Raw genomic sequence first — 14,444 nt, 5'->3', positions numbered from 1 at the left:
GTCTCATGACATAAGAATATATTGTGATACATAAACATAATCATCTTATAGAATCTAATAGCTCACTCTTGAGTGTTGAGGCTGACTTGAAAAATTGTGGTGTGAACTCTTTAGTGAAGTTCTTGGACTAGATATTCGTAATAATATTAATAGATAGCAAGAATCTCCTAATAGGATACAAAATGTATTATCTCTCTATTCATTAGTCTATATTTAATTTATAGACATTATGTTGAGATCCTTGGGCGTATGGTTTATATTAAATAATTTTTTTTATAAAATCTGCTTCTCCTTTCTAACTCTGATATGAACCATTAAATCTAACAATTGGTATCAAGAGCTATCTTAATAATTATATAGACTTACTACAAAATAGTTTTCTCTAACGTTTTTAAATAGTCGTTTAAAGAATTCGCGTCAGGATGTGCGTGTAATATGGATATGATATGTATTAAGGCTTATTATATGTATATTTAATAAAAAATAATGGGTATACCCGACGGTCGGCTATATTATACCCGACGATTTTAAACCGTCGAGTATATGGGTTAATTTTTTTAATAATTTTTCATGTGTTTTTAATAATAACTGTCACCTACTGTTTTAGCTACTGTTCAAAACTAGCGGGAATACTCATTTTTCCTAACGGTTTTAAACAGTTACTTAATTTTTTTAGCGACGGTCCCCGAAAAAAATTATTTTCAAGACCGTCGCGAATTACAATATTTGTAGTAGTGATTAAATACTGTGTTGGGTATTTATGTATTTATGTATATATATATATTTAATTTGATATATTATGAATGGATGAAATTAATTTTTTATGCACGACTAAGCATGAAAAATACGGGCTTGGGCATAACACAGTTTGATGCTACAAATTGGCACGACACAGTACAAAAAATATGTCCTTAAGCATAATACGACATGAGAAGTATGAAATGTATGACATGTAAACACGAATAGACTAGCTCAAAGAGCACGACACGTGACAAGTCCGAAAAGTACAACAGGACATATTAAAAAACTTTATAATTTATGATTATTAATAATAATAAGATATAAATTTATTAATAATAAATACGTTAAAATAATAATAAAATTTAAATATAATACTGATATTATAATTATATACTTAAAACTATTGGAACATGTAAAACTAAGATTATATATTAATTTATTTATAAGACGTGATATAAAATTTGAGTATTTATAAGAAAACATTCAAATTATATTAATAATTATTTTTATAACACTACAACAGTTTTTCATATTACCGGCCGAGGCATTCTTCGGTATTAATAGGCCAAACCGCCGGTAATAATTAATAACGGCGGAATCCGCCGGTAATAATTAATACCGGCGGAATCCGCCGGTAATTATCCGCCGGGAATAATTGGTCACTATTAGTGGTTATTAGCGACGAAAATGGTATTCTGCCGGTAATAATATTAATACCGGCGAATTAATAGCGGTGGGGTCCGCTGGTATTAATGTCTGCACTTTTACACGCAGATGCATTAATACCGCGCAGACCCCAATCATTGTTCCGCCGGTATTAATATTTTTAAATATTAAAAAAAACCATTATTCTGATTATTTAATATATTTAAATTAATTATAATAATTATTTTATATATAATAATTATTTCATAAATATTATTAATTAGAAATACAATATTAAAATTAAGAAATTAAGCATTAAAATTAATTTGTCCATTACAATATCAAGTATATTATCTTAAATAAAATTAGGAAATTGTCTTTAAATAAACTTTAAAATATAAAAATTGACATAATTAAAAAAACCTAACTATCATTATTCAAATCAGTATACTCTAAAAATTCATCTGCATCCGAGCTAAGTCTTGAACCATCAAGATTATCACGGGATTGAGCAGGTGGGATAGGGTAATAAGGTTGTCCAGTCTGCGGTGTTGGTAAGATCTCCACATATTGTCGAGGCTGCGGGCGAACCAAAATTGGTTGTTGCTGTTGTTGCTGACTCTGCGCACTAAAAAACTGACCATACATAGGCTGTTGTGGAGATCCTCCCATTTGACCATACACAGGTTGTTGCTGCAACAATGACCCAAATTGACCGTACATAGGGTAGTGTTGTTGGGATGAGCCTCCAATATTGCCAACCATAGGTTGTGTCTGAGATCCTCCAGCGGCATCCGAAAAAAATTTAGGAGGAGACTGTGAGGGAAGCCCGAACATGTAATGCAACTGAGGTGATTGTGAAGAGCCAGCAGACATGTTGGGAGAATTTTGTTGTTCTTGTTGAAAAAACTGAGGCAGCTGAGGCGAGCGTGGTGGTTGTTGTTGTTGTTGTTGTTGTTGTTGTTGTGGCCTTAACGTTGGAGGGGGGCTGAATTGGACGTGCTACCTTGCGGTTGTGATGGTAAAAATTTTTGTAAAAAATTGTTAAACCGCGGGTCATGCAGAGACGCGTCACTGGAGGTGCCAGACTGGTCAATCTTATCACGCATTTTCAACATAAACTCGGCAAAGACTCCCATATCTTCCGGAGTAATGGATGAAGTCGGTATTTGTGATTGAGCTCGACTTTGAGTACTAGAACTTGTTTCCGAGCTGCCTTTCAATTTATAACCCAGTCCCCTTAGATAGTTCGACTGGCTCCCAAGAACTTTATTCATAGCTTTTAATTTCTTGTATTTGCTAACAGACCCATCGCTAGAATCATCTTCTGTATCCGTCATGCTAGCAACCTCTTCAAGCATTTTCTCCTGATCAAATAAAAATATTAGAAATACAATAACAACATCATGCATTAGTTGTAAAAAAATTATTAAAAAACATATTGAAACTTACATGTAGTTCTTTGCATGTCTCGCTAATCCAAGTGTCTTCTGTTCCTTTTCTGAGGTGGCCTCTCTTCCAAGTATGAATTGCGTAATCTTCCGGGACGTCCTGTTTAAAAATAGAGTTAGTTTGTGTTTAGTAAAAGAAATTTCTAATAGGAAGTTGATAATTTTACTTACATGTTCATTACGAGACGCTGCCATCGACCTCGAGCCTTGCGTTGACAAATACTGCATTTCCCCTCTATTTTTCTTGTTTTGATTTGAACGCGCAATGAATTTTGGGCTCAAAAATAAGTCAATGATTTGTTTCCAACTATCTGTAGTGCAGTGATCGAGTACAGCTTCAATAACACTTGCCAAATCATTTGGATCCCCAGAATAATGTTAATGAAACCACGTGTGCTTGATATTCTTTCTCTCACAATATCTTCTCTTCATCTCATGATAAAGAGTACTCATCACTCTTTCAGGCTCAGGATGGCCATCAATATCGTACAAATACTACAAACAAATAGTATTTGTTAAAAAATTATGTATTAATTGAAATTAAGTATTTGAAACATTAAACTTGTTAATGTGTTTTACCTTCATTTTTTCTACAATTTGGTCTTTAAAGTGTTGAGGGATTTCATTAAAATTCAAGTAGTATCCTGGCAACGTAATTGTGACCTCAACACCCATTTGACGTACAAAAGCTTGATTTTCTTTACCAACCACTTTGCCTGTCACGGCATCAAGCTTTAGTGGTAATGGTTTTCCTGCATCCCGCCTTCTTTGGTCAACATCCAAGTTGGTAGCAAGGCCACATCCCCTTCTTCTTGGCGGTGGAGTCGTCTGACAAGTCGGCAGAACCCTACTAGGGTCCGGTGGATCGGTACCACCCCCGTCTCCACCATGATAAGTGGATACATCAGCTGACATTACTTTTTTTTGAAAAAAAAATATTTCATTTATAAGTAATAGTAACAATAATTTAAAATTAATAAAGTTAACTTGAAATAAGAAATATTAACTTGAAATTAATAATTGTATGTATTACAAAATAAAGTGATTGAAAATTAATCATCCATATCACTATCATTATTAACTAAATGATCATTCACATCATCTTCACAGAATTCAAATAAAATTTCTTCGTCAGACTCTTCAGTAGCATCTTCGTCGTCCATGTTGCGGTCATCTTCGTTGACATGAAAACTTGGTTCAGTGCCAATGTCCATTGGAGGTTGATTAGGTAGCAAAATTAACTCCCCAAGATCAACTGTTAACACAAAATTGGATGAGTTCGTGTCGTGTACCAAATCAGTTTCGACATTATCGTCATCATCCACGATGTCCCAAATTTGTCGGTGATTTACATTCTCAACTATTTTCCAATTTTTCCCTCTCAATAAATCATCGAGATAAAACACTTGCTTTGCTTGACTAGCAAGTATGTATGAGTCATCTTTATACCATACACCACTGACATTAATACTAGTGATAAGGTTCTCGACGATTGTTTTCTTCCGTCTTGGATTTGTATTGTACCACTTGCACTTAAATAATGTGACAGAGTAAACACCAGTGAAGGTTAACTTTAGCACTTCAGTGAGTGTGCCATAATAATTAAAACCTTCTGTTCCTGCCACAAACACTCCACTATTTTGTGTGCTCCTCTTCTCATCTTGTTTGGTAGCCATAAATCGAACTCCATTCACAATACAACCTTCATAGTAAGTACCTAAGTGATCAGACCCGGATGCTAAAGCTAGAAACTCTTTGCCATTCTCTAATGATCCAGACTTGTGCAAGTCATATATCTATAAAAATAAGTACCTCATTAGAAAATGGAAAACACCACTTAAGATAATAAACGTTTACTACACATATATATACCACCTTCTTGTGAAACCACAGACGGAAATGTTTTTTGTGTAGAACATTATGATCTCCATTCGGGTAATTTTGTCGGATCACTTCCAAGTGTTCACTGTAAAATAAAATAGATTTGAATTGATTGATTGAAATTTAAGGTGAAAAAAAAGAAAAATTAATGAAGAAAAAAACTTACTCTAAGTAAGGTTGAATTTAAGGTGAATTGTTGAATATATACCACTCTACTTGTTCACGAGATGCGCGATCAAGTGGCCGGAGATTGCCTTTTGTAATGGGTCGACATTGAGATTGAAACACAGAAAGCTTTCGTGGGACAACCTCATCTTCATTACGATCAAGACGGTTAAACCTTGTTTCAACCCCCTTGAAATACATTGAACAAAATGTCAAAGCCTCATCAATAACGTAACTTTCTGCTATCGACCCTTCATGACGTGCTTTATTTCCTACATAGTTCTTCAATTTTTTCATGTATCTTTCAAATGGATACATCCACTTCATAAAAACAGGTCCACCCAAAATTGCTTCTTCAGGCAAGTGAAGGACCAAATGAATCATTATGTCAAAAAATGCAGGAGGAAATATGGACTCCATTTTACACAAGATTAAAATAAGATCTTGTTGAGCAACCTCCATGTCTTTAAAATTTATAGTCCTTGAACAAATTTGCCTGAAAAAGTTGCACAGTTCAGAGATGGTGGTCGATATAGCGTTCGGGAGAAACTTGCGAACACCAACAGACAGTAATCGTTGCATTATTACATGGCAGTCGTGTGACTTCAATCCGATGACATTTGTTAAATTTTCATTTACTTTTTTTTTTTCAAATTCGAACAAAAGCCATCAGGAAATTTCACATCCTTAATAAATTTACAAAATTGGATCCTGTCATCAGGTTTAAGCACGTAAGGTGCATGAGGTTTCAACAACTTCCCCCTCTCATCTTCATAAATCCACAACGATTTTCTGACTCCTAGCTTCTTCAAATCGTGTCTTGCATTGATAGTGTCCTTGGATTTCTCATTATCCAAGATTGTGCCCAATAAACTATCACAAACATTCTTCTCAACATGCATGACATCAATATTGTGTTTAAGAATATTTGAACACCAATAGTCAAGCTCGTAGAAGATGCTTTTTTTCCGCCAATTATGATTTTCTGAAACTCGCCTACGCTTTACACCACCAAAGAGCTCATGATTTCCCAGGAGATGGGGTGGGAGTCTGTTTACTTGTTCTAATACTCCTTCACAAGTAAAACGTCTTGGAGGAGGTCTTCTCTCAATTTGTCCATCAAATTGAGTATCCATTCTCATTCGATGGTTATTTGGAAAAAATCTTCTATGACCTACGTAAGATGTCTTACCAATTACTCGAATAGAAGATGTATCTTCATTGCATATGGGACAAGCTTTGTATCCCTGACCACTCCAACCAGACAAATAACTACGAGCAGGAAAATCTTCACTGTCCACAGAAGAGCTGCACGCAACTTGAAGACAGTGTTGGTTCGACAATCTCTCGTATCTACTTCGTTAACCCACAACACCTTCAACTCATCCACCAAGGGTCTTAAAAATACATCGATGTCCATTCCCGGTGATTTATCTCCAGGAATAAGAATGGTCAACATAAAATTATTATCTTTCATACATAACCAAGGTGGAAGATTATAGTTCGCCAAAACTACAGGCCACATACTGTAAGCTTGGCTCATGTTGCCAAATGGATTAAAGTCATCGGCAACTAAACCGAGACGAACATTTCGAGGTTCACTAGCAAAATCAAGATGTTTGGCATCAAAGTCCTTCCACGCTGCACCATCCACAGAGTGTCGCATCACACCCTCATCTTTTGATTTACCACTGTGGTGCCATACCATGTATTTTCCCGTATGCCTTGAAGTATACAGTCTCTTCAGTCGCGGAATTAACAGAAAGTAATGCATCACCTTATGAGGCACCTTTTTTGCTCCTGAATTTTTTGAAGTTATCCATCTATTAGTGCCACATACTGGACATGAATCTTCATTTGCATGTTCATTGTAAAATAAACAGCAATTGTGCTTGCACACATGAATTGACTCATACCCCAACCCTAATTTTTTCAATTTTTTCTTGGCATCATAATAGTTTGATGGAATTTTATTTTCCTTTGGAAAAGCAAATCTTAATAACTTCAGTAATTCATCAAATATGTTGTTAGGAATATTTCCCCTAACTTTCAAATGCAATAACTTTGCCAAAAATTTAAGAGAAGATATCCAATCACAACCAGGATACAACTTGGCCTCAATTTCTTCAAATAATTCGTCGCGTCATTGATTTGCATCTGGATTATCATCCATTTCGAATGACGGCTGAAGGAAGTCATCCACTATCGGAATCATCTCGTCAATTTCAGGATCATCATCAGCGGCATCATGGTCATTCAATGCATTAGTGGCACTAGATTCTGCTTCCCCGTGGTAAGTCCACTTCTCGTAACCAGTAAAACAACCCCAATCGAATATATGTGCTTTCACAACAGGTAAAGTTTGAAGCCTATTGTTCACACATCTTACACATGGGCACCTAATTCTACCATCACAATCTTTACATTTCGAGGCCATCTCTAAAAATGCATTTAGACCATCCCAATATTGTGGACATCTACGATTTCGCAAAGTGGTCCAAGACTTGTCGATTGTCATCTAAAATTTTATGAAGACATATGATTTTATAGTATAAAGAAAAATTGAATGATAAAATTTTATGCTATTTTAAGATATTTTATGCTATTTTATTAAAAAAAATTCATTATTATTTTAATACTTACACAATTATTTATATATTATTAAAAAAAAATATTCCTTATTAAAATATTTTCTATTTTTAATTTTTAAAGAAATATTATTTAAAAATATTTTCCTATATTGAATCTTTTTCTTAAAAAAAATTATAATTATAATCGTAATTTTTTTTTAATTTTTTACATCTAAATATTTTTTTTTTGCTTTTATATTTTTTTTTTTCACGTATATATTACAATAAAATTTTCATTTATTAATTTTTTTTATATTAAAAAATTTATTATTTTATTAATATTTATTTTTTACATATTTTAATGTTAAAATTTCATTATTTAATTAATTTTTTAAAGAAATATTATTTAAAAATATTTTCCTATATTGAATCTTTTTCTTAAAAAAAATTATAATTATAATCGTAAAAAAAATTTTAATTCTTTACATCAATTTTTTTTTTTTGCTTTTATATTTATTTTTCAAGTATATATTATAATTAAATTTTCATTTATTAATTTTTTTTTAAATTAAAAAAATTGTTATTTTATTAATATTTATTCTTTACATATTTTAATGTTAAAATTTCATTATTTAATTAATTTTTAATATTTAATTATTAAGTATATATTTCATAAATTTTTGTTATTAAATTTTTATTATTAAAAAATTATAATTTAGATTTTAAAATCTTATTTAATAATTTACATGAAAAAGTTTATTTTTTATGTTGTATATACATAAAAATGAATTATATTTATTTACATTTATATACTTAATGTTAAAAAATATTACATTTCTAAGTATTTTTTTTTTTCAATAATAAAGATTTATTCTAATTTTTTAACTACATTTTTTTAAAAAATAATCAATTATATATCAATTTTATAATTTTCTACATATATATAAGTTGCTTATATATATTATATATACAGTATATATACTGTATATACTATATATTATATACAGTATATAAAATGTATATACACTGTATATACAATATACAAAATATAATATTTCGAAACACATATTTTCAAATATATTAACATACAACTGATATCCATACATATTTTATATAAATAAAATCATACACTTATACTTACACTATCAAAAATACACACAGATTTATATATATTTATATACCATTTACAAAAATTTTCACAACACAAAAAATAAAATACCAACAGAAAACTAAAAGCACCAACCTCTTTAATTTCTGGTAGAAATTTGTATTCCTCCTCCGACGTTGCAAATCTCCGTTAGCTATTATACTCCTACCCAAAACTTAAACCAAAGATAACAAAAAAAAAAAAAAAAATTACAAAACAAATTTTAAAACCAAAATAATATAGCAAAAAAAAATTATATATATTATAACAAAAACTTTACTTTTGCAATGGTTGGAATGGGCGCCGGAGATGGAGGAGGAGAAGGGGGATGGGCGCCGGAGATGGAGGAGGAGCAGAATTGGGATGTGTCGGAGATGGAGGAGGAGAAGGAGGTTTTCTTTGAAGGAGCCGTTGGGGGTATTTTTGAAGGAAAATGGAAAATATTTTCAGCCTTGGGGGGGATATTTTATAGAATTTAATTACCGGCGGGACCCGCGGGTAATAATAAGGGTTCCGCCGGTAATAATACAACGGTCAGACTCCCCTGACTATTACCGGCAGAACCTGCCTCTACTAATCCGCCGGTAATAGTTGTTTTAAATTTTGGGCGGTCAAATTCTCGCCCAAGGAATTAGAGGCAGAATTTCTGTCTGTACTAGTGTGATCCGCCGGTATTACTATTTTTTTTTTAAATATTAATTTTTTTTAATTTTCAAAAAACAATACTAGCGGATGACCAATTCCGCCGGTAATAACCAATTAATACTGGCGGTTTGGCTCCGCCGGTACTAGTTCCGCTGGTAATTAATAAATCTGTTGTAGTGTAATTATTTGTAAGATATTGTTCAAAAATTATATAAATATAACTAAAGATTTAAAAGATACGTAAAATTTAATAATTGTAGAAAAATATATAAAAAAGTAAAACATGAAAACAGACTTATTGGCCATAATATGCGACGCGTCAGCACATATTGGCCATAATACGACACACGACTCGTCTTTTGAAAAGCTTGAATAAAAATATAGAGTGGAGCAGCACGGTAATTAATTAGGAACTTACACAACTATATGGGAGCGTTTCATAGTCATTAACAAAAAAAACACTTGTGTGAAAAATAGCATATAGCTTATGTTGTGATTTTTTATATAAGTATAGTTCCAGCAACGTCATAACAATTATAGCTATAGATCTAAGTTCTTTATAATAAAATAATGCTTAATTTAACCACCTGCAAATATATTTGCATCCGTACAAATATATAATAATATATATATACACAGATGGATATTATTATTGATAAGTCTCGCAACCTCTAAATACTAACTAAAATCTAACTATCTCATGGTTTGACTGGATACGCAAAACAAAAACATTCATATAAACAAAATTCGTACGAATCGGCTGGAGAAACAAAGTGACACACTATATATATATATATATATATATATTCGAAACGCTATAATGAAAGTGTAAGATCTAAGAGCTCTTTTGAACTAACATTATTTGTATGAGGAACTTGGTTTGGAACAGCAGCAGCAGAAGAAGTCCCAACAAAAGTAGCAGTAGTGAGGAGTGAAGTTTGGTTAGTCTTAGGGACCTTGAAATTTGAAGTTGGAATAATCTCTTGTCCATTAGCATTTTTACCAGTTATGAAGTCTTCATGTTCAAATGAAGGCTTCCAAGAGAGAGAATCTGGAGTCTGATGATGATGATGATCAGTAGTAGTACTTATTGGTTTGATCAAACGGTCACGAGCCTCTCGCATGCTTCTAATGAGTTCATAAAACTTCTCTATTTTCTCTTCTTCTCCTTCCTCTTCTTCTTCTTCTTCTTCTTCTTCATTTTCCCTCACTACTACATGGCTGAGCTTCCTCTTCTTACACATGTTTCCCTTTCCCATCTCCATTTTGTGTAATTAATTAGTGAAAAGTGAAAAATAAGGTATAAAGGGATAATTAACTAACTTATTGTTGGATTTGTTTGGTTTCTTTGATAAAAAAATAATAAATAAAAAAGGTGATTTTTTTTTTCTTAAAAAAATAAAATAGTAAAATAGGTTATTTCTTGGATGCTTCCTGGTTGCTTCTGGGAGACTCGGTCATCATCTCGTGAGAGCGTGAAGGTGTGAGTACACAATAACAACTCGTTTTCAGTCATTTTCATTCGTTTTTCTCGTTGGCATTATTTTTTGTTTTTGACAAACTTGTATAGGCATCAGCTAAAATAAATATACATGGAAAAAAAATTGTGTAGATTAAGTTTTTTTTTACCTACAGGCATTTTCTCAGGAATTGTAGCAGACTAGCAGGTATATATTAAAAAATTACCTCCACTTATCTATGAAAATATTAATTTGTAAATTAATAATCAGTCTAAATTTTAATAAGTGATAATATACACTACAAAATTAAGGACCAATAGTGATAATAAGTCTAAATTGTAATAATGAGAGAGAGAGAGAGAGAGATAGAGAGAGAGAGAGAGAGAGAGAGAGAGAGAGAGGAGAGAGAGAAGAATACTTGAATGGAAATGGTGTGAATTGTGATAACGAACCCGACCTTAAGAAGAAGATAGAGAAAAGAAAGAATGGGAAAGATTATGGTGTTTCTAAAAGTTTGGGTTTCTGAATGAAAAAGAGAAAGAAAAAAAAAATTAATTGGAGGAGGTAAGAATAAATTAGTAATCTATTTAAATAATTACTATTTAATTTAAGAATATTATTAAAAAATAATTTTATGAATAATCTATATATATAAAGGAGAAGTATGAAGCGTTGACGTAGCGGTCTAAAATCTCTCCAAAGTTATTTGTCTTTTTCCTCCTTAATTCTCTCAATTTTTAATATTTTATTAAAGCATAAATTTACAAATTAATATTTTACTATTATTTTTAATAAATTTTCTATAAAAATATCTATCTTAAATTATGGTTATGGAGTATTTGACTAGGCGTCTGCAGTTGGTAGCCAATCAATCGAATTTTAAGTATCACCCTATGTGTAAGAGTCTCAAGATAATAAGTCTCTGTTTTGCGGATGATCTGATGTTGTTTTGTAAGGGGAACTTAAGCTCGCTACAGGTGTTGAAGAGTATTTTAGATGAGTTTAGTGCCTCTTCAGGGCTAGCAATCAAAGCTAACAAATCTCAACTCTATTTTGGAGGGGTGAAAGAAGAGGAAAAACAGGTTATGTTGAGAGAAATGAGTCTTTTAGAAGGTTTGTTTCTTCTCAAGTACCTAGGGGTGCTTCTAAGACCAACAAAATAGAAAACAGAAGATTGTGGTGTGATAATTAAGAAAATCAAACAAAGACTTCATACTTGGGCAACTAGACATCTTTCGTTTGCTGCTAGGGCTCAACTCATTAATTCAGTATTGTTGGGGCTCCGCAACAACTGGATGAACATCTTCATCTTGCCGCATATAGTATCACAAGGGAGATCGAGAAGCTATTTAGAGGTTTTCTTTGGGATTGGAATGGTCATAGAAGTAAGCTTCATGTGGCTTCGTGGGAAAAAGTTTATCTTCCTAAGAATTATGGAGGGTTACGATTCAAAGATAGGGTCAAATGGAATCAAGTTGTCCTTGCCAAATATATTTGGGCCATTTCTTCTAAAAGTGACTTACTTTGGGTTAAATGAGTCAATAATATTTATCTCAAGAATAATTCTATTTGGACCTATGATCTAAAAAATTATACAAGTTGGTATTGGAGGAAACTTTGTCATTTGAGGGACAAATTTACTCAAAATGATATAGCAATTGCAGGGGCTGCTGTGGATCGGCTCAACTCTAAATTGTTGTATAACAGCAAGTTGCTGCAATTTGAATACGAAATCAGCAACAATGTGTGGAGCAGCTACAATATGCCGAAGCACAGGTTTATTTTCTGGCAAGTGACCAATAACCAACTGTTAACCAGGGACAAATTTGCTCAGTTCAAAATCACCCTTGACAGTATTTTATGTCCGGTCTGTGGTGCTAAAGCTGAGACAAACGACCATTTGTTCTTTGCTTACTGTCTTTCGCAGCAGGTTTTAACTTAGATGTGTGTTTGGCTTAGAATGAGTAGATGGCCAACCGATTTTCAAGGTTGGCAAAGATGGTTAGTGCAAAACAAGAAGGATAAGAAGCAGAGAATCTATACTACTGTTATGGCAGCATTGATCTACGATTTATGGAGTAACAGGAACAATTGCATCTTTAACAATTACTCGAGGACAGCTTTGAAAATTGTACAGGATATTAAAGATATAGTGTTCTATAGATTATAAGTTGCAAAAAAAGGGAGCTTAAAAACTTATGAGAGGAAATGTATAGAGAAACTATACTGTAATTAGTTGTTTTGGGCCTTGCTGCCTGTTTTGATTAGGTCGTAATTGCTTATGGTTAATGAAGTTCATTCCTTTTTGATAAAAAAAAAAAAATTAATTTTAATTTTAATTAAGCAACGTTTGCATAAAAAGTCTTTCTATAGACATATATATATATAAAAGTATTAAATTTTAAGGAAAAGATAACACTTGTAAAGTATTTTCTTAAAAATTTACTTTTAGTAATAGTCTTGGAGGCAACACTTATATAAGTGTTGCGCCTTTAATTATTTTTTAGTTAAATAAAAGTGTTGTTAATGATATTTTTTCTAGTAGTGTTAAGAATAGCATCAAAAGCAATAACCACACTAATAGATGTAATTCTAGTAACAAGTGTATATGTATCAAAGAAATCTACATTTTTTCTTTTTTCTAAACCCTTTGACAACAAGACGTACCTTGTACTTTTTAACAATATCAATTGGTCTCAATTTCTTTTTAAGAATCCACTTAAAACCTATTGTCTTACAGCTTGGTGGTATCACAACTAAATGTTAAGTTTCGTTTGACTCAAGAGACTCCATTTCATCATTAATAACTTCATTCCGTACAAGTCAAACTCTAGTGAGTCAAAGCTTCTTGGATGTTAGAAGGATCCTCCTCTAGAGTATATGCACAAAAATTAGAACTAAAATCTTTAGATACTGTAGCTTTTTTAGTTCTTCTAGGTTCAATTTCTATACCCTCTTCATGCTCATTATCCCTAATAATAAACATGTTACTAGATGATGCACCCCCACTATTTCTCAATTTAAATGAAAATATATGTTCATAAAAATCAGCATCATTAAATTCCAAAATAACATGCACATTTAAATCCTAAAATCTATATGCTATCTAATAAACGCACATTCATATACTATACTAACCACTTTAACTCTCTTTTGGATCAGGAATTCTAACAAATATCAAATAACCCCAAGTTTTAAAGTATGAGATATTAGGTTGTTTGTTTTTTAAACTTTCGTAGTGTGAAATTTTGCTTTTAGATTTAGGAAGTCTATTAAGCACATAACATACAATCAATAAAATATTTTCCCAGCAATGAGAAGCAGTACCAGAATTCAATAATATATTCTGTTACATATCATCGGTCATTTGAAACTTTAGGTAGCGGCTCACGACATATTTCTTTGTTCTTGCCTCCTCGGTATCATATATTTTTCTATAATGCTTCCCATATTTTCTTGACATATTTGGTAGAATTATAATAATCATACAAATCACCAAAACATTATTCAAAATAAAAATTTTACACAAAAAATCATTCGCTATCCAGGAGTATTTTTTCTAAACCTGCGATTCGTACTTTTCAACTTCATCCTTCTTCTCGACAAGAGGTAGAGTCTCAAACACAACTGGTTTCAAAATAGTCAGCACAAGCACAACTTTTTTCATAGTCAAAGAAAACATCTTCAGCAAGACAGACGGTGCGTGCATGTGTGGGTCAAGTTGTTGTGTCCTCACCCA

The 14,444-nt window shown here is 32.1% G+C and overlaps 3 protein-coding genes across 3 annotated transcripts; 1 reads left to right on the top strand and 2 right to left on the bottom strand.

Moving 5' to 3' along the window:
• Nucleotides 1-1,809: 1,809 nt before the first annotated feature.
• LOC115702456 (uncharacterized) lies at nucleotides 1,810-3,752 on the bottom strand. The gene is made up of 6 exons (XM_061107960.1): nucleotides 3,417-3,752; nucleotides 3,254-3,332; nucleotides 3,009-3,148; nucleotides 2,839-2,937; nucleotides 2,455-2,753; nucleotides 1,810-2,356 (listed from the first exon to the last, which is right to left on the bottom strand). Exons 1-6 carry the CDS (start codon nucleotides 3,750-3,752, stop codon nucleotides 1,810-1,812), a joined length of 1,500 nt encoding a protein of 499 aa, XP_060963943.1.
• A 6,049-nt stretch (nucleotides 3,753-9,801) lies between these two features.
• On the bottom strand, nucleotides 9,802-10,774 carry LOC133033238 (uncharacterized). The gene has a single exon (XM_061107909.1). It carries the CDS (start codon nucleotides 10,508-10,510, stop codon nucleotides 10,061-10,063), a length of 450 nt encoding a protein of 149 aa, XP_060963892.1. The 5' UTR covers nucleotides 10,511-10,774; the 3' UTR covers nucleotides 9,802-10,060.
• A 761-nt stretch (nucleotides 10,775-11,535) lies between these two features.
• On the top strand, nucleotides 11,536-12,647 carry LOC133033264 (uncharacterized). Its single transcript, XM_061107959.1, has 3 exons — nucleotides 11,536-11,834; nucleotides 11,975-12,219; nucleotides 12,361-12,647. The coding sequence occupies exons 1-3, from the start codon at nucleotides 11,536-11,538 to the stop codon at nucleotides 12,645-12,647; spliced, it is 831 nt and encodes a 276-aa protein (XP_060963942.1).
• Nucleotides 12,648-14,444: the final 1,797 nt, after the last annotated feature.

The sequence above is a fragment of the Cannabis sativa genome, unplaced genomic scaffold (genome assembly GCF_029168945.1).
Source record: "Cannabis sativa cultivar Pink pepper isolate KNU-18-1 unplaced genomic scaffold, ASM2916894v1 Contig3, whole genome shotgun sequence".
NCBI lineage: Eukaryota > Viridiplantae > Streptophyta > Magnoliopsida > Rosales > Cannabaceae > Cannabis > Cannabis sativa.
The sequence above is the reverse complement of the archived record's forward strand: the minus strand, read 5'-3'. Positions and strand labels throughout refer to the sequence as shown.